This window comes from Diadema setosum, chromosome 8 (assembly GCF_964275005.1).
Source record: "Diadema setosum chromosome 8, eeDiaSeto1, whole genome shotgun sequence".
NCBI classification, from domain to species: Eukaryota; Metazoa; Echinodermata; class Echinoidea; order Diadematoida; family Diadematidae; genus Diadema; species Diadema setosum.
Window position 1 is genome coordinate 26,742,430 of NC_092692.1, and position 23,347 is coordinate 26,765,776.

The 23,347-nt window shown below is 38.3% G+C and overlaps 2 protein-coding genes across 2 annotated transcripts; one reads left to right on the forward strand and one right to left on the reverse strand.

The window, feature by feature from the left end:
* Positions 1–1,660: 1,660 nt before the first annotated feature.
* LOC140232316 (protein BUD31 homolog) lies at positions 1,661–14,621 on the reverse strand. The gene is made up of 4 exons (XM_072312446.1): positions 14,438–14,621; positions 12,104–12,226; positions 11,294–11,460; positions 1,661–2,054 (listed from the first exon to the last, which is right to left on the reverse strand). The coding sequence occupies exons 1-4, from the start codon at positions 14,529–14,531 to the stop codon at positions 2,004–2,006; spliced, it is 435 nt and encodes a 144-aa protein (XP_072168547.1). The 5' UTR covers positions 14,532–14,621; the 3' UTR covers positions 1,661–2,003.
* A 44-nt stretch (positions 14,622–14,665) lies between these two features.
* On the forward strand, positions 14,666–22,998 carry LOC140232315 (small ribosomal subunit protein uS7m-like). The gene is made up of 6 exons (XM_072312444.1): positions 14,666–14,762; positions 17,209–17,370; positions 17,900–17,963; positions 19,181–19,348; positions 20,195–20,332; positions 20,673–22,998. The coding sequence occupies exons 1-6, from the start codon at positions 14,695–14,697 to the stop codon at positions 20,751–20,753; spliced, it is 681 nt and encodes a 226-aa protein (XP_072168545.1). The 5' UTR covers positions 14,666–14,694; the 3' UTR covers positions 20,754–22,998.
* The last annotated feature ends 349 nt before the right edge of the window (positions 22,999–23,347 follow it).

Sequence of the window (23,347 nt, forward strand, 5' to 3'; positions counted from 1 at the left end):
CCATGATTTAAATTCAGTCCATGGGCTGAAATAAGTGAGAAATAGGTCTACCTTTCATAAACGAGTATCGGTGTGCGGTTATTACTGGATGTTGGCATACGCGATCTGTCATGCACATTTACGCAGAAAAAATTGGCTTAAACCATGGACTTGATTTAAACGGCCTTCGTGAATTCTGGCCATTGTGCTAACAAATTTGCATTCAAAGCCACACAAACCATAACATCACATGTTCATTCTTACATTTGTAGTCTCTTTCTTCTGTTTCAAGAACTCCAGTGCAAAACAGCAGGTGTAAAGATTACTGTAAAAGTGGATAATTTAACTAATTCGCGCTCAGTCTGGTAAGAAGAGTTTCACATGTTATTGATTTCACAGAATCAAGACATCGGCTACTGGAACATACGGGAAACAAAAATATTTGCATGCTTTTATTTTTGCGCTAGTTTCTGTTTGCGCGAAATGCGTGAACATTTCAACACTGCATAAATTTCCACTTTTACAGTAATTCATGCATGAAATAACTTGCCAAGACTTATCAGAGAATCCAACCCAACTTTCATACACAGCTGAAAACCTTCATGGGTTGCATTACTAAAAACATGGACACTGGTAAAGCTTTGTTTTTGTGGATGTGTTACCTGCAAGAGCAAAGTTTTTTTTCACCATTGACTTAAACAATAATTATGAAATGAAGTTTAATGACATTCAATGAATGTTACTTGTATGTTATATTTGCAATTGTAATTAGACACCAAGATGTGATGTCAGTTAAGTGCAGATATCTACACTACATAAATGCATTTTAAGAGTTAGAAATATAGAAGGCCCACTAAAGCTCTCAGTGACATTTAGCATGTTAAACACATGAACTTGTTTGTGATATACAGTCAACTTTGCCTTGGTCGAATCTATTTGGACTGAAGGATTAGCTTCAAGTTCGAAAAAATTTGACTTGTGAGGGATCAACATCAATAGAATACACAGAGGATAGGACTTGAAAAGACCTTCCACTCAGGTGATTATTCAACTTATGCAAGGTTGACTTAAGCAAGGTTGACTGTATATGACATTATTGGGTTGAAAGTATGATGTCAAACACTGTTTGGAAAATGCAAAGATGGCTCTCTTGAGCAATGCCTCGAACAGTCGTGGAAAATAATGGGGATTCAAATTAAATCCTGTGTGCTAGAGCCAAACAAAGAAAAGAAACATACCTGTACAAACCCAAACCACCCCCACTAAAATGACCTATTGTAGGCCAAAAGTAAACAAAAAAGATGCATGTAAAAAATTTCAAACCCTGCCATGGGTCAAAAAAATATCGTCTGTTGAGAATGATAAGGGCGTTAAGTTGTCACTAAACCCATAGGCTCGAATTCACAAAGGTGGTACAAATGAAACCATGGTTTAAACCATGGACAAAAACCATGGAGCGCCAAGTGTCGCATGGAATATTTCGTTATGAAATCAGTCATTTCGTTGATGAAATGATTTTTTGTAACAAAATGACATTTTGTAATTAAATGGACATTTCGTCTACGAAATGATAATTTCATTAACGAAACGGTCATTTTGTCGACAAAATGACCAATTTCGTAAAGAAATATTCCATGCGAGACTTGGCGCTCCATGGTTTTTGTCCATGGTTTAAACCATGGTTTCATTTGTACCACCTTCGTGAATTCGGGCCATAGTGTTCGAGACAACTTAACGCTTTTCTCATTCTCAGACGACGATATGCGATGGTGAGGTTGATGCCAAATACTCTTGGGTCGAGGGGATATCAAATTATCACGTTGCACATGCTTCATCAGCGAGTTCTTCCAGATAATTCAGTATACATGATGCTTTGCTTTGCTCTCCATGAAAATAAGCATCAACCAGGGGAAGGACAGTCTTATCATTACGGTAGTCAGCTTCAAATGGTGTCAGTCCCGTGCTGATGACAACAGTCTTATTTTTCCCTGAGGATGAGCGCATTTCTGTTGTGTGATACAGCATCATCCTGAGCATCCGCGGCATCCGCAGTGAACACACTCAACTATCCTGCCCTGAAGGAAACAAACAAACAAACAAACAAAGAAGGTCACTGTAAATGTGGAACACTTAAAAGTTGTATAAATTTTCATGTCGGTCACATGATGTAGAACCAGGCTGAAAATAAAAATGCGCGAGTAATTTGTATGCTGTGTTTTGATAACATGAATTTACACGAGATATGAAACTCGTCACCGTGAGGACGAGTTAGGTGATACGCTGGGGTCATCAGATGTCGGTCATCTGTGATCGACAAAGAAAAGAATGTGATATAGCACCTTGAAGTTGTATTGAGATATTTAATTGAACTTTTTTTGGACCTACATTATTCAGATCATTTTTTTTTTCTGTCACACAAACTCAGTGGAAATTCTGTGCGTGTGCGACTAAGTCGATTTACAGGCTTTTGAGTACATAGGCTACAGTGTATTCACCCAGTGATCCTCGACACGAACAAATTAAACATGACGAGTGTTTTAATAATCATCTTGGTATTAACATTGGCCTTTTAAAACATCACCTTTGACACTTATTCACATAACCAATATGATTCCCTCTAATCTTGTTACCATAATTGGTCAGTTCAGAGAGCTCTTACAGCTATATACAAGCCTGTGAGATTTACCAGCAGTACAAGCAATGAAGCCTCCCATACAAAACAAAGGCATATAGAGCAAGTGTGTCTGTTTACATGAGAATGTGATTTATACCTGGACGAATATCAAATGGCATTACCTCAACTGAAGAAAAAAGGGCAAAAGAAAAACTGAAGAGTTTGTTCCCCCCAAAAAACCGATAAGTCCATTTTTGACGACTTTGAAGTACGGTCTCTGTCATAGAGTACAAAATAATACCTTTTAAATGATATATTGGTCACTACATAGTAAAGGTACATTTTTGAAGTAATGGTCAGAAGAAGTAAAAACTTTATTATCCTCCTTATTTTTCTTTACCTTTAATCGCAAATATCTCCATTTGGCAAATATGGTCTTATCGGTTTTTGCAAACAAACTCTTCAACTATTCTTGCTTATCATCCTATAAGGTTATTCTAAAATTTCACGTGCCAAAACGTACGGCTCCTGCGAAAGAGACGGCGTCTTTAACCATGTAACTGTAGGTCTCCTCCAACCAAGAGTAGTGAACGTAAGCTAATACGTTAATGATAATTTATTTGACGATCCCACGTGATAGACACACATTCAAAGGGGACAATTAGAAGTGGAAGGAATGCTTAATCGTCTCATTAATTCCTAATCAATGACACCCCTACATACAGGCATACCATAATTTCGCATCTAAAATCAATGGTATAGGACTCATGCACCATTACTTGTATAGTGCATAAACTTTGCTTTGTAAGCTATGAGTAAAACGTGTCGTAACATAATTCTGTAATACCATCAGCAGTGATTAACATAGTAAAGAAGAAAGATATATCAAATTGAACGCCTAGAACCTAACCAGGGGGATTATAGCATTATACTCGATTCTTTACTGCCAAGATGCCAACAACACCCATCACCCATGGCTACGAATAGAGAAGCAGCCATGGTGAAAATAAAGATTTGCTTTTTTATAGGCAGAATGACACACAACCCCTTCAAACACACTGTACTTTGCTGTGTGTGTCATGAAAGAGCTCTTAACTAATACTAAACAGTGTATACCTTCCACTCATGTGGCACGAGATGCCTCTATAGCAACATATAGCCAGTCTACAACTCCGATAGACGAGCAATAACAACCTGAAATTTCAAAGAGATGAGCGAGACGCTATACACCTGGCCTAGAGTTAATCAATTCAGTTTTCATTCCAAATACTCAAGTTGGATTATGTTAGTAGAAACATTCACATCTGCAGTATAACTTAAACAAAAGTAGAGGAAAGGGAAAAAAGAAGTGGGAAGAGCAAAACTGCGCAACTGCAATTTATATCCTTGCATGATACAAGTGAAGGAAATGTTTCAGATGTCATAGCATAGTCTTAAGCTTAGACTGACAAATAGGCAATGTCTAATTTAAAAACCATCAACTTAATGTCAGAGAAGAAACTAACTTACAATTAAAAATGCAGTAAACCGTAGCGTAAATCGCTGGTCTACCACTCTGCCTAGGAACATCCACACAAACACACGCACAACACACACAGACACACAGACACACACACACACACACACACACACACACATATGTTAAGGGAAAGAAACAACTTCAGATATAACCATTTTTTGATAAAAGGAAACGAAAAAGGAAAAATGTTCGCATCAGGATAACAAACGTGTCCGCAAGAACACGCATGGTATTGATGGTTGTCTCATTGATTTAAAAGCAATGATTCCTTTACCACCACCACCATTACCACGCAACAATGACGTCTCTGAAATCAATGGCAGCACTCATGCACATGTGATTTCACGGTGCATTAACTTCCGTTTTCCTAAACTACCAGTCGAACGTGCCATATCATAATATTGTGTATTTCGATCAATAGTGATTGACTTTAAAGAAGAAATTATAATGTATCAAATTGAATGCTTACCTCATTACTCAGTGTGATTCCAGTTTGATACTGATCTGTTCTACTGCCCCAGATGCCAACAATACATAATTATCACCTACGGATACTAATGAAAGAGCCATGACGAAAACAAAGGACATAGAACCCCGTCATAAGCACCAAACTTGGCATATTGTAGCACGAAATACCTCGTACTGAAGCCATATAAAGCCCATTCCTTTCCTACCTGTCTACAACTCCGTTATTAGGTCAAATAATAACAACTTGGAATTTCAAAGAGATGAGCGAGACGCCATACATCTGAACTATAGAGTTCAGCAATTCAGTACCGATTCCTGCTAGTTATGTAAACGTCCACATTCCTACCTATCCTGTTACATCATATTACAGTACAGTATGTGTGTCTTTACATGACAATGAGGTTTATACCTGGACGAAATATGGTGCTATACATATTGTAACTACTTACTGACCCACTTTAAGGGCTCTGCTGCTTGAGTATCTATAATGTTCAGCTAAATGAATTGTTATTTGGCGATAACCAAAAATTCCCATGAGCAATAGAAACACTCTAACCTCTGATACAAAACAAGGGAAATTGCGTGTTTATGTTGGTGGGGTGTGTATACTTGATGAAATAGTAAAATAAATGACATCGGAGTGAAGCTGAACTGCTTAAGAAAAAAGAAAAATAATGAAAGCCCTTACAGCGACAAGCCTGTGAAATTTTCCAGCAGTAAAAGCGATGAAGCGTCCAATACAAAACAAAAATAAGTAGAGTGTGTGTTTGTTTACATGACAATGTGAATTGTACCTGGACGAAAGCGGTATTACCTCTATCAAAATAAAGAAAGAAACATCGCTTCTAACCACGTAACTAAACGGTAAGTCTCCTCGAACCAAGATTGTGGAACGCAAGCTTCTACGTAAAAGATGAATCATGACGATCAACCGTGACCGACACATCTTCAAGAGGGATAATTAGAAGTGGAAAGAGTGCCAAGCACATTGTCTCAGCAATTCGAAAGCAATGTCACCCTTACATTTAGTCACAGGGGCGGATCCAGGAATTCCGTAAAGAGGGGGCGCGTTTACAAAATTAAAGGGGGGCGCACGCACCCCTCCCCCATTTTTTCCTTTTCATTTCTTTTGTTTCAACAGAAAATAAAGGGGGGAGGGGAGTGCGCCGGTTGCGGTCTTCCCTGGATTAGCCCCTGAGGCATATCATAATTTCGCCTCTGAAATCAATGGTATTAATCATGCACCATTGCTTCATATTCCATAAATTTTGCTTTACAAACTTTCAGTGAGACGATTCAAAAAATAATTCTGCAACTCCGTTTGCAGTGATTGACTATATAAAGAAAGATAATTATATCAAATTGAACGTTTAGCACGTATAACCCAGGGAGATTTTAGCCTGATATTCTGTTCTTCACTGCCCAGATGCCAACAGCACTCATCACCTACGGCTACGTATAGAGAAACAGCCATGCTGAAAATAAAAGTTTTGCCTTTTCTTTGGCAGAACGACACACAACCCCTTCAAACACACTATAATATTGGCAGGGAGTGACAAGAAAAAGTTCATTACTAATACTAAGCAGCATATGCATTCCACTCATATGGTGCGAGATACCCTGCAACATAAAGCCTGTCTACAACTCCGTTGGTCGAACAATGACAACCTAAAATTTCAAAGAGATGAGCGAGACGCTATACACCTGGCCTAGATTTAATTAATTCAATTTTCATTCCTACTTCAAGTTGGATTATGCTAATGTTATCATTCCCATCTGCAGTATAACAAAAACAAACGGAGTGAAAAGATATAGAAAAAAAGTTAAAGATATAAGTATTTTGTTTCGTGCTCTTATGGGGTTCGAACCCGTACGTGTGCACCCTCACATCTCTGAGACGTCGCCTTTATCCTCTCGGCCATGTACGTCTTGACGAGAAAATATGAGGAACGTAAGCTTATATGTGAAAGATGATTCAGGAATCGTCTGGTCCACATTCCATTCTCATTTTCAGTTTTTAGCTGCAAAATTATCAACCTGATGAGGAGATTTGAAAAAATAAAATGCATGATTACTGCAGCTTATTGTCTGAGCTACGACATACTTGAGTTTCAGAGGAAATGGAGCAAAATCAGCTGAGATAAAGGTGCTTAAACGTTGTCAAGTCAATGCATGGTTTAAAAAAAAAAATCACCTCCCATAGACATAACACATCAACTTGTCTGATTTTGAGTCTTTACCTTTAATCACAATTTGAAGTATGATGGTAAGTCTTCTCGAACTAAGAGTGTGGAACGGAAGCTTCTACGTGAAAGATGAATCATGACGATCACCCGTGACCGACACATCTTCAAAGGGATCAGTTATTAGAAGTGGAAGCCCTCGTGCCAAGATATTGTCTCAGCAATTCCAAAGCAATGATAATCTTACATTTAGGTATACCATAATTTCCTTCTGAAATCATTGGTATTATTCATGTACAATTGCTTGCCTTGTCCATAAACTTTGCTTTACAAACTTTCAGTGAAAGGTGTCATAACATAATTCTGTAACTCCATTAGCAGTGATTGACTACATAAATAAAGATATATCAAATTGAACGCTTAGCGCGTATAACTAAGGGGGATTTTAGCCTGATGCTCTGTTCTTCACTGCTCAGATACAAACAACACTCATCACCTACGGCTATACGTATAGAGAAACAGCCGTGACGAAAATAAAAGTTTTTCCTTTTCTTTGGCAGATAGGCACACAACCCCTTTAAACACACTATAATTGACATGGAGGGACATGAAAAAGTTCATTACTGCTACTAAACAGTGATGCCTTCTACTCATGTGGCACAAGATACCTCTATGGCAACATAAAACCTGTCTTCAACTCCGTTATTGGGTCAAACAATAACAACCTGGAATTTCAAAGAGATGAGCGAGACGCCATACACCTGGCCTAGAGTTAATTCATTCAGTTGCCATTCCTGCTCCAGTTGAGTTATGTAAGTTATTTTCCGACCTGTCTTGTGACAGTGTAACAGGAACAAACGTAGAGAAAAGGAAAGAGAAAAGGAAAGGTGGCAAGCGGGGCACTGTACCAAGGGCAATTTAAACAATACGTATGATAAATGAAGCAAATCCAACCTCCAGCCTCCGACAAAAAAAAAAGGGGGGGGAACTTGAGTGACTGTGTGTCGTGGGGTAGTATACTTGATAAGATAATACGATAAATGACATCGCCGATCGGAATAAAGCTGAACTGCCAAAAGAAAAACAAAAAAAGAGAGAGAGAGAAAAAAAAAATGATAGCGTCCTGCGGGTCTTGAACATCTCGTCCTAAGGTAGTACATGATGACCATGCAGCGCGCTAAGCGACTATAAAGCCACACGGCTGTCCCGAAGATTGGATGTGAAATTTATATCTTTATACCATTTACAACATGAAAAAGTTCATTACTACTACTAAACAGTGATGCCTTCCACTCATGTGGCACAAGATACCTCTATAGCAACATAAAATCTGTCTACAACTTCGTTATTGGCTCAAACATTAACAACCTGGAATTTCAAAGAGATGAGCGAGACGCCATACACCTGGACTAGAGTTATTCAATTCAGCTCCCATTCCTGCAAGTTATTTAAACGTACATGTTCCTACCTATCCTGTTACAGTATAACAATAACCAATGAAGAGAAAAGGAAAGAGCAAACCAAATGTGGCAAGCGGGACACTGTAACAAGGGGCAATTTACAACATTAAGTGTGACAAAATTAATGAAGCAAACCCAAACTCCAAACTCCAATACAAAACAAGGGAATTAATAGAGCAGCCGCGTTCACGAGTTACGTACATTTGATGAAATAATACGAAAAATGACATCGGAGTAAAGCTGAACTGCCCAAAAAAAAAAAGAGAGAAAAAGAAAGAACGGCAAAAAGTCCTGCGGGAGTCGAACTTCTCACCTTCCGGTAAGGCGTTATGAACACCCAGCGCGCTAAGCGATTATGCCACACGGCTGTCCTGAAGATTGAGTGCGAAACTTAAATCTAAATACTGTCGTGAATGTGTTGACTTGTGATGGCGCTATTCAACTTCTCACAAGTGGCAGCGTGGATTCGATCAATATACAGTTGCAAAGAAAAATTGGGAATCGTTCTGTACAGATTGCATTCTCATTTTCAGTTTTAAACTACAAAATTATCAACCTGATGAGGAGATTTGAAAACATAAAATGCATGATTACTAAAGCTTATTGTCTCAGCTACAACATACATATGTTTCAGAGGAAATGGAGCAAAATCAGATGAGGTAAAGGTGCTTAAACGTTGTCAAGTCAATGCATGGTTTTAAAAAAAATCACCTCCCATAGACATAACACGTAAACTTGTCTGATTTTGAGTCTTTACCTTTAATCACAATTTCTAGTATGATGACGTCATCATATTTCAAAACCATCACATGGACTTGAGAGGCAAATGTTCAAAGTACAACATATCTGAATTTGGGATAATATTGAGCTTAAACAACAGAGATACGAGCAAATGAATGTCTGAAACAGTACCTCAAAAAAATCAATTCCACTTTTTTTATTTAAAATGACGATATGATGACGTCATCGCGTTTTCCTGGCAATATTGATACTTGGAATGTTATTTACAATTCATATACTTTTGCAATATGCAATAGAAATATAGGGTCAACGGACGATTTAAAGAGCTATGGCGAAATAAACAAAGACATGTTTTTTCACTATATTTGCAGAAAGACGCGCACGCGGAATTTCAACTTTGACGCCAGTGCATTCCTTTGTTATAGGTCGAAATCGATCGGAAATCAATGGATATTGTTACTCAAAGTATAAGGAATCCAAATCAGTCAAAAAAATTGCATTTTCATGTTGCTTACGGGCTCTGCGCGCGAAATTGCGCGGACGGACGCGCACGCGAGAAAATGTTTGAAACGCTTAAAATTGTCTGAAACTTCGAGATTTCCCATTGGGAAGTCGTTTTGAGCCTTTTAAAATTTTGACGCGCGCTTACGCGCACGTAATGATGACCTGTGTAACTAGCGTTAAAAAGTAAGATAGAGCGTGACCTGAACTTCATGTCCACCGAAAATGATACAGAAATGACATCTAGTTATGAAGTTATGATCGATCATGTGACAAGGTCCGAAAATCACAAAATGGCGCCTAGATGACGTCATAGATATGTTACTGTCATGAAAACCTTATTGTGGCTAGATTTTGTCATGAGACATGTTGACTGAAAATGTCATGTTATTTCGTAATGTCATTCTTGAGATATTGACGACACAAAATTGTCCAGAAAGAAAGAAGAATAAAAAAAAATAAAGAGAGATTTTGACAATCACAATAGGTGATACGCTGATAGCGTATCACCTAACTAGCACTACCAGCATGCCAGCGGTCAATGAAAATGCCATGTAAAATTCATCATATATGGGCAAGCACAAAACAACTAAAGAGTGCACAAATTGCCTCTTCTACAGCAAAGCAGAAACAACATATTTTTGCCTATAGAATATGTATTGCAAACTATTCAGGCTACATCACACAGTTTCAAAAAGAGTACTGGGGGTGCTCGATATGAACAATACTTTCAAAATCTAAATCAAAAATCATCTTTTCATGCCTGAAATGGGGGCTGGAAGCATACTTTCATTCTAAATCAGGGTTACAGAGTTTGCAATCTATGTACAACAACTACTGGATATTTGGCTCAATCACACAACTTTGCAATACCAAAAGTCAGTGAGTAGTGTTTAAAAGCAAATGAACTTCTGTTATTTAATGTCCACTACATCTTTTGGCATATTTAGATTCATGACTGGAAAGACAGCTTAGAGAAAATGGCGAGCTCAAAGCTGCACTACAAAAGTGTATGTCCTCGCAAACATTAGCTCAAAAACGATCACTGTAAATTCCAATTTTACCATTAAAAAATCCTCTCTTCTAGACTCACATTCTTATCTTAAAGGTACTGTTTACCATTGGGAGCAGTGACTTTAACATGTTCAAGATATCACATTTGATGCATATGTGTAGGTCAGTTGTATCACAAAACATCCTACCACATGAAAATTTTGCAATAAAGCCTAAAATATAAGGCGATATCACTATTTTCCCCCACTAAACCATAACTGTAGATGGTTCAGTTTAGAAACACTTTTACTATAACTATTGTTCACATTTTGTATATGTAGCAATACTTAACATTGATTATACTGATTCAAATTTCTAAAGTGGTTGTTCATCCCTAACTCACCTTTTAGAACTATTTTAATGCACTAAGGCTGGGTTTTTGTTTCATCTGCAAATGGTAAAAGATGCCTTTAAACAAATACAAAAAAAAAAAATACTTGAGAATCATTCAAAAACCCAAGTAGCATCTACAATGTATCAAAGTTCTTGTAGATTTGTACTTATTGTCTTTCAATCACTAATGATGATACCCCACATCTACAACTACAATGCCATAGTAGCAATGTCCCTATGCTGTAGAACTAAATACACATCAATGAAAACACAGATAATCTTTCTCCTGACAAGCACTCTACAATCTCGCCCAGTGAGGCAGCGGCAACTTCACTTTCAATGAATATGAAGCAAGTACAGCATCATAATTCTACTACCCTATCAACATACTGATGCGGGGATTGTGGGGATGTGGGGATTGTAATTAATAGACTCAACGTACTTCTTCCAGTTTATTCTTTGGCACACGGCAGATGCAGTTGGTTCCGAAGTTGGTATCACGGGCCTGAATGCAGCGTAGACAACAAAGGTTTTCGTAACCCTGCTTCTTCCACTTGGCGATGAGGTTCTTGTCAGCATAGCCCTCTCTGATGCAGAACTCATAGAGGTCTGGAGGGGAAGCATTCGAGGGAAACAAATCACAGAGAATCAGAAAACAAACAACCAAACAAACACCAGATACACACTGAATTTTCTGTGACACAGCTTCTTCAAGAGAAAAGAAGTGGTGCAACACACCTACTCATAGTTGTTTGATTATGAATACAGCAGTGTTTCTGATTTCTCTAGAAAACATAAATCTTCTCTTCTCTTAAGTTAAACAAATTCCACACTTGTCAAGTACATTGTTTGCCATGATGGTGGGACCTGCCTTGAAGCCAGCTAGCAAGATCACCTGACAAATTCATGTACTGTATATCTTGATCACTATCAAATGACATACATAATATGGAGACTCTCACTATCAATCTTTTCTGACACTTTGGATCTGTCTTCTGAACATCAGGGTGCAGCACTTAGCTGAATATACTACTGACTGACTTTGATCTATGACTGTGCTGACGAAACACCTGCCTGCAAAAGATCTAATTATGACATGTACAGTCACCTCTAAAACATTAGGGGATCCTTTACAATGAATTATTCATGAAAATCCGACATTACTCTGTGTTCTTTCCACTCTTCCTGCCCCTCAATTAACAGTGCCCCCCTCACACACACACAGAGTCTTGCAAGATAAATATCCATGTACCTCTACTTATAGCCTTTCTGCGGTAGAAGAGGTCGTAGATGTATCTGGACTTCTGGTGATGTATCTTGAAGATTGGCCAGAGTGCCTCCACTTTTCGTTTCCCTTCATGGGGTTCTGTCTCAGCTACAGATATCACAGTGGAGAAGGTTCAAAATAAAATTGTGAATAATAATAGTAGTAGTAGTAATAATAATAATAATAATAACAATAACAATAATAATAACAATAATAATAACAACAACAACAACAACAACAACAACAACAACAACAACAACAACAACAACAACAACAACAACAACAACAACAACAACAACAACAACAACAACAACAACAACAACAACAACAACAACAACAACAACAACAACAACAACAACAACAACAACAACAACAACAACAACAACAACAACACAGGGTGCTACATAACTTTATTTTACCACTTGTCCGGTCGGGCAAGTAGATTTTCAAATGTGCTGCAAAACACTTGCCCGAACATTGATTTTACTTGCCTGAAAAGAAAGTCCAAAATATAAGGAAATAATGCAGAAAATCATGTGTTAGTCAAGAGCTCAATGATACACAATCATTGGAATAAATGGCACACATTGATTCACACGTTTAAGCACATTGCAGTAACAAACTCTGTCCGATCAAGTGTTGCCGCTGCATTGCACTGGGGCTTCTTCACATATGGGTTGGAGAGTTGCTGAAATGATATAGATTTCTACAACGTGTGTTGCATCAGTAAACAGCCATTTTCTTTCGGCTTCTGTATGGTTGACTTTTGGGATTGTTGGGAGGGGAGAATAGTGAAAAACAGGTAGCTTGAAAACTTTTTGCTTGCCCGATTCGGGCAAGCATTTGTTCTTATTGTTCAAAAACACTTGTCCGAATTTGATTTTCACTTGCCCCGGGCAATCAGGCATGTGCTTATGTAGCACCCTGCAACAACAATCATAGTGGCTACTTGTATAGCGCACAGGTCCACCTATCGGTGCTCATGGTAGTGCTTCAAAAAATGAAAAGATAGATATACATATAGCAAGGCTCGACACTAACAGTGGCCCGGTGGCCCGGGGCCACCAAAAATGAAAGTCGGGCCACCAAATTTAAAAAAAGGGCAAATTTGGTGACCCGCCTCGGGCCACCAAAAGTTTTTGAAAAGTATGTCAATAAATTTGTAACTCTTTGCACCGGAAATGTTGAGGTTAATTTATGAGTAGATATGTCAAGCTTCCAATTCTTACTCTGATAAAACTGAAATATTTCACTCATTAAAAAAAAAAAGGACTTTTAATGTTTTTTATTGTTTTTTGGGGCCACCAAATTTTTCTCTCGGGCCACCAAAAATTTGAAATTGATGATTTTGGTGGCCCCATCGGGCCACAAAAAAAAAAAGTTAGTGTGGAGCCCTGCATAATAAGTATAGTAATTCTATACACATGTTCAAACATGACAACAAAGAAGAAAATGGCGAATATCAAACACACACATACCACATAAAGAATACAAATGTTACGAGCATTATAGACTGCAATTACAGTCCTCAGTGTGAGCAAATTATCAACAGAGAAAGGAATATTATGTTCCTTTATCTCTTAATAATTTACTCCAAACACCAAGAGTAAAACATGGATGGGGCGATCATGTTAACTACTACGTCACCACACTTTCACTAGCTTTCTCCGTTAAATTCATACGACCAAAATTGTGGAATCAGTTTAGGTGTCTACCTATTCAGCTAGGGCAACTGACATGACAGCTGTCGCTACAGAAACATTCAAATTGAATGTATACATAAATTTACATGTGTTCTAGGGGTGCTGTTTGTTATTCCGAAGGTTCGCTATTTCCGAAGGCTCGTTATTCCGAAGGTTCGTTAATCTGAAACATACAAATTCCCTATTATACTTAGATGTTCGTTAATCCGAAAATGAAAAAGGGTTTCTTAATCCAAACATTTGTGGCGTTATTCCGAAGGTTTCGTTATTTCGAAGATTTGTTAATCGAAAATGAAATTCTGAATAACGAACCTTCGGAATAATGAATAATGAAGACTGAAGTAGAAGAGCCTTCGGAATAACGAACCTTCGCCCGCTTCGGAATAATGAGCTGTAACCTGTTCAAGTGTCTACTTACAGTCTTTATCATCATCAGTATTATTATTGTTTGTTGCACGTCTCAAGTGAGGAATGATCACTAACCATGTTATTGTTAGTCATTTATAACTAAAAATCATGATCACTGCAATGACTGAACATTGCATGTATGATTGCAACAGACATATTATTCAGTACATGGGACTGTAATGAGAGGAACCCTGTCACGAGAAATTACCTTCTCGCATTTTCTGATCCAGTTCATCAAGTGTTGGCTCAATCAGCTCCCAGCCTTCGGGTGGCTTCTTCCTGCTTCGTCGTACCTTTGGCATATCTTATTGTGAAATGAAGAAAACAAGGCGACGTTGAGTTTCTCTTGAGATGTTTCAGTAGTAAAAAGCTGCAATAAAGCAGTGACCGACAACTGTAATACAATGTACCGACAAACGCTAAACGTACGTGCACACGACACTTCACGACAGTACGACTTTCAAGATGGCGCTTCCCACAAGACTGACTGGACTGCTTGGCATGACGAGAGCATGCGAAATTTATCTGCCTTGGTAAGAATTATCTCGTCAGCCTTTTGCTCTGAAAGTAGTATCAGAGGAAATGCGATGGCTAGAGTTCCGTATGTATGTATTTCAGTGGCGAACTACTCAACAAACTCAATCGTGTTTTGCAATTTTGCAACCCAGGCGCATGAGCATGCGATTTCATAATAGCCCCACGTGCTTATTATTTTGTGTGTATTTCTAGTAATACAAATTCAAATACAAATGCCGGTACTTCAAATACCGGCAATATAAATAACAGTGCACAATTGCCATCACGAATACATCAAACAAATAAACAAATAACAAACACTTCTATTCATACGTTCTTGTGAAGAAAATACTCAGACTCGGTTGAGACTGAGACTGAGAGAATATGAATAGAATGTGACTAGAAATGTGTGCCGTGTGAGAGGTTATCAATTCAGTGTTCTGCATAGACCTAGATGTGGCATGGCATGCAATGGCCTAATCGAAGTTAATTACCAATCAAATGCCTTTAGATTCTATTAAATTTGCTAACTGTGAAGTGTTAGTGATACTGGCATACTGTAATTGTAAACATGGTAAAAGTGGATATTTTCATGTGTGTAATTTTTCCCGCTCGGCCGGGTAAGATGAGTTTTGCATGTTTTTTAATACTGCGGCGTGAGTGTTATGTACTTGTCAATGTAATGACTCACCCCACTACCCCCGGACATGGGTGCGTCATTTCCTCGTTTGGTCCGTCAAATTTGTGACCCAGGTGTTCGTCATTTTACCAGCTTTGTCCGTCAAATTTTTGACCGAGGGGTGCGTCAAAATCCCATCATTGTCGGTCAAAATTTTGACCGAGGGATGCGTCATGGTACGTCACTTAGCTATGGAAAATAACACGCATTTTTGCACGCTACCAGTACCGGATACACGTACCGCGAGTGAAATTCCAGTGAGCGCTTTCCCGCGGCAAGTGAAAATCAAAGTCGGGAAGCGTTTTGAAATGAGAATGAAAAATGCTTGCCAGAATCTGGCAAGCAAATAATTTAAAAGCCACCCTTTCTCCTTACATTTTCCCTCCAACAAACCCATGAAATCATGCATACTCAATCTCAAACCAGGGACTGTTCAGCGATGTAACAACTTAACTGTTAGTTCAACCTTTACTGTCGAACACTAGTCTTAGTGCCTATTGCATATTGCGATGCAACACCAGCACACATTGTTATCGAAGAAAGTTCGTTTACATTCCAATACAATGTGCGTCTAAATGATGTTCTGTGGTGACAAAGGTGAATTTTTGACAGTAAAAGAAGCGGCAGCAGAAGAAACTGCCTGCCGCATGCCATTTTCTGCTCGCGGGATAGCCCGACCAGCAGACGCGCGACGCTATTAGCTGTGCGAATCTCTACGTACAGCGACTGGGCTGTATGTAGTTACTCGTGGGAATGCTGGGCGTGGTGTGTACCTGCGCTGCAGCAGTATGCATCCACCGGACTAGCAATGGCCGCGCACGTACAGCGCATCTGCACACATGTGATTGTAATGTATGGATTGCATGCACAGAATACATACTACTGTACGGAATATCGTAGCAGCAGCGTGATGTACGGTGAATGACGGTACGGTGCTTACAGGGCCATGGTAAGGGAAACTTGCCAAAACTTTTACAAATTATGTTTACGAACCAAAAGAAAATGAAATTGCTTGAATAAAACGTATGCAAAAATCGTTTCAGTATTTACGGGGGTGCGTCAAATGTACCGAGGATGTCCGTCAAAAAAGTGACCGAGGTGTGCGTCACTTTCAACGTGTTGTCCGTCAAAAAAGTGACTGTGGTGTTCATCAGTTGCAGCGTTTTGTCCGTCAAAAAAGTGACTGTGGTGTCCGTCAAAAACCCTGTGTGGTCAGTCAAAAAATGACCATGACGCACCCATGTCCGGGGGTAGTGGGGTGCGTCATTACATTGACAAGTGCATTACATCAACTACACAAACATATGGCATGCAAAAATATTTGTGGGCTCTTTTTTTTTTTCCACTAGTTTCTGGTGGGTGACCGAGTTCTGCACAAAAAATACCCACTCAGTGACTCCTGATCTGAGCCTCATCTTGCTTCATTGACATTGTAAATGTACATTAAAAAAAAGAAAAAAAAAACGAAAAGACCAGGTTAATACAGTGATTGTACAATTGGGATTACCAAATTCACTTCGTTAAAAATTTTCCTGATAAGATTATTTTGTAAATTAGGCCTACATGATTTCACTTCAGTTTTAAAGGTGGATACAGGAATCATTATTACAGTATGTGATAAGAGACTTGAACTTTAAAGCAAGGCCATATCATTATACTGTTGATACAGATAATGTCTCTGACCTTGCTCTAAACTAACTTTGACTGTACATAAATGGTACATGTAAGACAGTCATCATGAGTCATGATCATCCTCCCCCTCCCATTTACTCTTATCTCTGCAGGTTTACACAGATACGACACAGCCGGTATGCACCAACATTTTCTCCCCCTGTGGTGGACAGGAAGGAGTACGAGGATGGTACCCTACCTCTTGATATCAGCACACCAGTGAAGGCAGCTGTTGGTGACATCACTTCTGCATTTTCATATGATCCCCTTGTGCAGTGAGTTGGAATGTCATAGATTTTACTTCGGGAGTTATGTCACAATATTTTTGTTTCAGATTATTTAACGATAAATTTAAATGCTAGTTCTGGTTGCAAAGAAAAATAAATCAATTTTGAGAATTTGATAAACTGTGGTCAGAGTGTTTGGACATTGCAAATTCTGTATTTTCTTTTTCAGTGTGTGAATATGAAACAAATTTATGAAATGTTTTGGACGGTGTAGTTTGTACATGGGGTGTTCTTTACATATGTATTCTAATTATATATGATTTATTACAGTGGTCTTAACATTTTTTAGGTATTCAACAGGAATGTTTGGAGTAAAATTATGTACTTGCCATAGAAGTTTTAAAGCTTAGAGTAACCATATCGAGAGAATTTTCTTTTTAGAAATTACATTTTTCACATTGTAGAAACTAAAAATTTTCACCTTTTCATGATGAATGTACATGTGTGTATGTATGATGAAGTTTTACAACCACATGATTGCCACTGCTAGCTGTCGTATATTGTGTTTGTCTTTCAGTAAATTTATCAACATCATGAATAAGAAAGGAGAGAAGGAGATTGTCACAAAGATTATGAACAAGGTAAGTTGAGAACCAATATGAATGCTGACATTGTCATGATCAGACCTCATTCACGTTCATGTAGTCTAAACTAAACAGTGTAACGCCATGATGCTGACTTAACTATATATAAATTTTGTTACATGCAGGGAATTTGTATGTCTGATTACTTCCTTAAATTCTTTTTCAATGGAAAATATGACTAGAATACATGATAGATATTTGTTTGATTGTTTGTGAACATTTTGTTGTTGATGGTGTTTTTTTGTTGTTACCTGGCCAGATAATCCTTTTAGAATATCAGGTGACAGAATTCCACAAATGGTTTTAAAAGCAGTTTAAGGCCACAAAGCAAGATAACAATGATTATAGGGATTGATAGCAATCAGCAATTCAGCAGTAACTGATTTGAAATTGGAAGATTTGCTATCAGAATACATTCATAGAATTCTGCTCTTTCTGGAGTCATGTGGGGGGGGGGGGGTGAGCTGAAAAGTTGTCAACAGTTTAATCAACAAGTGAACAAACTGCAAATGCTTTAAAAACACAATTTTGTGGATTATTTTGGATATTGTTTTGAGTGATTAAATGTGTAGTGTACCAAGACCACCTCCAATGTGGATTGCCGTACTACAGGTGTTCAGTTGTGTATGTGTGTGTTGGGGGGGGGGGGGGGGGGCGGGGAGGAGATTATTACCTCCACCAAGGGAAAAGGTTATGTTTTCATCAGCGTATGTTTGTTTGTTGGTTTGTCTGTGTGCAAAATAACTCAAAAAGTCATGAACAGATTTGGATGAAACTTAAGGAAAGATTGAGAACGACACAAGAAACAGATGATTAAATTTTGGTAGTGATCTGGGAATTTTTGTGGATTTTATGAAGGATTTTTGATATTTTGCCAGGTGGGGTCAATGAACTTGGGAGTTCAAGCTGCGCATTTTTAAGGTTTTCATATGCTCACTAAAGTGCGTGCTCTGGTTTCTGGTAGGGCGAGACGCGCTGCACAGCTGAAAGTTGATGACGTAACAATCGGCTTCTATATTGGGAAATCGGACGAGTTTCAGCATGCATACGTATGGGTGGAAATCACTGATCTCTATGGAAGAACAAGATCAGTGGTGGAAATGAGCTGCTTGGCGGAGGTCTGCACTCTCAGAGTGCTTCTCTAGTAGCATAGTTTCTTGGCCACTGCTCATTCTGTGAACTCCACATGTTTGAAATCTTTCATTTCTCTGCAGACATTTGAGCTCATCAAGTCCAAACAGGTAGAGAAGTACAACCGTGCTCCTGAGTTGGAGCGCTCCAGCGTGGAGACCAACCCAAGGGTCATCTTTAAGCGGGCCATCGAGAACTCCATGCCCTCCATGGGTCTGGTCACCATCCAGCGGGGAGGGAAGAACTATCAGGTGGGTGGTCCTTCTGGGTCACATGACAGTGTGCTTCTTTCTTCCTTACTCTTTGAAGAAAGTTATGTTTGTTCCAGTGTCTTGTGTCAGTCATGCTACTCCTCTGTGGGATTGTTGAAAGTACAGTTTAATGCCATGAGCAAAAATTATCACAACGGCATCTTTATTGGTCTCAAAACCAAGTTTTAATTAAGTTATCCATCCATCTGTGAGAAACAGGTGCGGTAATTCACATTATTTTTTTTTTTTTTGTATCTGTTATTGACTCAATTTGTGGAATGTGTAACGTACATGAATAGTTTTGTTTCATCTAGCCAGGATGCAAAATAATGAACCGTGGAAAATGATTTTAAGTCCAAGACTCACTGAGCAGCATATTTACCACCATTTTAGTATACAGTATTTCTGCTTTTGCCTATTTTCTTTTACAGTCCACATCCATGTAAGGTTTTCTTCTCATCTATTAAAGATTTTTTTTTTCATTATTATCAGTCTCCACCATCAATACTATTACTTTAACATCATTTCAATAATCATTCCTGTCATCCTTGTTCTTACAATCAATACTATTATAGATACTGTCTGTCATTACTTTTGTTATCTTTCTTATGAGTACTGTAACACCAGAAACATTTGTAGCCTGAAACTTTCATGAATTGCTGACCATGAAAAAATTATGAGTATACTACATGTACGGGATTGTGTGGACAAAAACCTTTCACATTCATTTTATTTCTGCGAATTACGGTTCCTATTGAAATTCATGAAAGTTTTATGCACACCAAAATTTAGGGTTTTACAGTATCTTTTCTTTCTTTCCATTTTTATTTTCTTTTGACAAACTAGGTTCCATCTCCACTGAAGGAGAAGAGGCAAAGATTCCTTGCCATGAAGTGGATTCTGGCTGAGTGTGAGAAGAAGCCACTCAAGATGCACATGCCTGAGAAACTTTCACAAGAATTACTAGATGCCTTCCATAATGAGGTTTGTCACTGTCTCCAAAAATCTCATTAGAAAAAAAAAAAAAAAAACAGAAAAAAGGTAGAGAGAGCACAATTTTGAAAAAAAATCAGTTATACATTGAGTCAGAAGAATTACAAAGTGTATGTTTATGCAAAGTGTAAGTGTATGCAATACAGTATGTAAATATGATGTATAAATAATAGTCATGTGATCAGAATTTTTACTTTGTTGTAATAAGAGTGTTGTTACAATAACCGTGTTTGTTATAACAGGAGTGCACTGTATAATAAGGAAATGTAAATTTAAAAGAATTTGGTTATCTATGCATGTGAATATTTTGACTTCATTTTTTCTCCCACAGGGCAATGTGGTGAAGAGGAAACATGATCTCCACAAGATGTGTGAAGCCAACAGAGCATATGCCCATTTCAGATGGTGGTGATAAGAAGCAAAAGACTCCTTGAAAGGAGGGGAAAATGCCATGAAACTTTTGGAAGGACTCCCAAGACTTCTTCACGCTAGGATGAGCTCAAAGCTGTGGACAATTCTTGATTGTGTTGCCAGCATCCATATGCTTTGGATCTGAGCTTTGATCATGGTGATGTCATAAGTCAGTATTGACAAAGGAGAACAGCGGTCAGATGGGATAGTGTGCTAAACAGATGGACACAAAGACAGATTTATAAAAATGGGGTTGAAGGAAGCTATATTATTCTGTTTAGGGATACATTCTGTGAGATACAGCTACAATGTATATTGTATTAGTGCAAGTGGTATCTGTCATATATGAAAGGGAATCGGATAAACACCAAGATTGCCCTCAACATTATATATTGCTCGGAAATGACCATCTTTGCTAGTATCCATAAAATGGAGTCATATCAAGAATTTTATGGCACTGCTCTGTAAATAGAGTGGCATAGTTGGCGATACTTTCATGTATCAACAAATTTGGAGATGGCTATTGTGATTGCCCTTCCAAAGGAAAAAAAAAAAATCACTTAAAAAGCAAAACACAGCCTTTTGAAGATACAGGTCTCATTTTCGGATGGGCACACTGATGCCCATGAAAACTTCTTTGATGGTTAACAAGTCATCTTACCTCAGTCTCATGTCCACATGCTCATGGAATCATCATGTCTGAATATTTGCTTTTACCCATGATGAGGCATGTTTGTGAACATGAACATTTTGCTCAAGGTTACAGTGCGATATGTTGTATTCATGTGAAAATATGAAAACATTTGTCCCATAACAATTGGAAGACATCCAAGGCTTACAGGAAACAGGAGGAAACTTATGGACAGCTAAAAAATGATGAAACCAAGAAATTCGTGGTCATATTTTTCATTTGCTTGTGGATTTTCTCTATTGCTGTCTGCAAGTGGAAATCATGGAAAATGAGAGTGCTTGCTGAGGAACTCTACTGATGCTATCATCCATTTCACATACACTGTATTACTGATTCATACTTTGTAGTTCTGTGTTGCTGTGATATAGAAAACTTGTTAAAGTTGTTATTAACCATAGCACCCAAAATCAAACATGATCTTCAAATTAATTTTGATGAGCAGTAGATACAATGATTTTGTATATTGCTCTCTTCCAACATTATGTAAAGCTGTCCAGGCATATATTACTCGCATTTTCGTGAATGCATTTGTATGAGGAGTGCAACTGTATCAATGAGAATGAAAAAGAAATTATGTAATACAATTATTCATAATTCATGTATGAATGAATGAAATAGATTTGTGACCCGCTACAACAAAAAGGTCCTAAAGTCGCGCACGGTTGAAGCTGTGAAAATCGAGTTTGAAGTCAGAGCATTAAAATTTGTCAAAATTTATGATTTTCTGATTTTGATATATTATTGGAGTCTAACATGTCTTCTATCATCTGTCGAAATTTTGAAGCAAAATGGTGAAAGGAAAGACCAAAAAATAGCGTTTTTCTGAGCCATGTTTTTTGGCGTTTCAACGAAGCAGAAACTGGTTCGAAAATTTGGATTTAGCGCCACAGATAGGTTCCGCCCCTAACAACGACCAGAGTGATCTCATTGGTCAGTTTGCTTCTTGCTGCTAACCGAAGCGTGAAGCTCGCACACTGCCCAGTCGACTGGTGCGTGCGGGCGGGGTACGCTATGCTCAGCCGCTTCTCACATCCTGGTCACTGATTAGTTGGTGAGGAGACCGCCGTTGCTGATGTGCTTGAATGAACTCTTCGGGGGTTGCTAGGGCTTACCTTCTATTGTTCAGAGGTGAAAACTGACTTGCGTGTCCCTTGATCGCGATTGCGTCGAAAAGAAGACTTTAAGGGCGCTTTTCTCGAAACAGTGATTTTCCAGACGTCTCGACATGCTCTCTTTTAAACATCGATATCTCCGCAGCCGATTATTTTTATAAAATGTGTTATATATCAATTTAAAGCAGAAAGATTAGGGGATTATATCATGCAATTTTCAAATAATCGACCTCTCCCGACTTTAGGATCATTTTGTTGTAGCGGGTCACATTTGGTCAATAATAAATGTTTCATAAAACCAGCAATATTGGAGCAACCTTCCTGTATTCTAAAAGCTGTATTGCCACCTGTGTATTGCAAAATTCTCAACTCTTTTTGTGACCTTTGGATACTCGTGTAAGCACACAAACAATTTCCACGAACACATTGTCGCTTTTTTGAATTATCACATCTGCTGTGTGCACATGTGTTTTCATAATATGCGTGTGTTTACAGTGTACGTGTACTTGATGTGCATGGGCTTGGTGGACATGTGGCCAGTATACATTATGTGTTTGTGTGAGTGTGTGCTTGCATGTGTGTTTGTGTTTGCATGTACTGTTGTATGTATATGCTGGAAGGAGTGTACAATATATAGATATTAATGATGGAGGATATAGGAATAGAGAATGGGAACAGCTGAACACTGTTACTTTCATTGGCACACCGAACAATAAATTTGTCACTCAAACAATATTTACAAGCAAGATCTACTATACAATATGCATTTCATTCAATCAAATGTCAACTGTG

What these genes read in the sequence shown, in the direction of transcription:
- LOC140232316 (XM_072312446.1), bottom strand. Translation starts at nt 14,531, where the DNA reads ATGCCAAAGGTACGACGAAGCAGGAAGAAGCCACCCGAAGGCTGGGAG. An exon ending in GGATCAGAAAATGCGAGAAG is followed by an intron (nt 12,227 to 14,437) that starts GTAATTTCTCGT and finishes TGATATCTGTAG; the next exon opens with CTGAGACAGAACCCCATGAA. An exon ending in CAGAAAGGCTATAAGTAGAG is followed by an intron (nt 11,461 to 12,103) that starts GTACATGGATAT and finishes CTTCCCCTCCAG; the next exon opens with ACCTCTATGAGTTCTGCATC.
- LOC140232315 (XM_072312444.1), top strand. Translation starts at nt 14,695, where the DNA reads ATGGCGCTTCCCACAAGACTGACTGGACTGCTTGGCATGACGAGAGCA. An exon ending in TCACAAAGATTATGAACAAG is followed by an intron (nt 17,964 to 19,180) that starts GTAAGTTGAGAA and finishes ATTTCTCTGCAG; the next exon opens with ACATTTGAGCTCATCAAGTC. An exon ending in GGGGAGGGAAGAACTATCAG is followed by an intron (nt 19,349 to 20,194) that starts GTGGGTGGTCCT and finishes TTGACAAACTAG; the next exon opens with GTTCCATCTCCACTGAAGGA.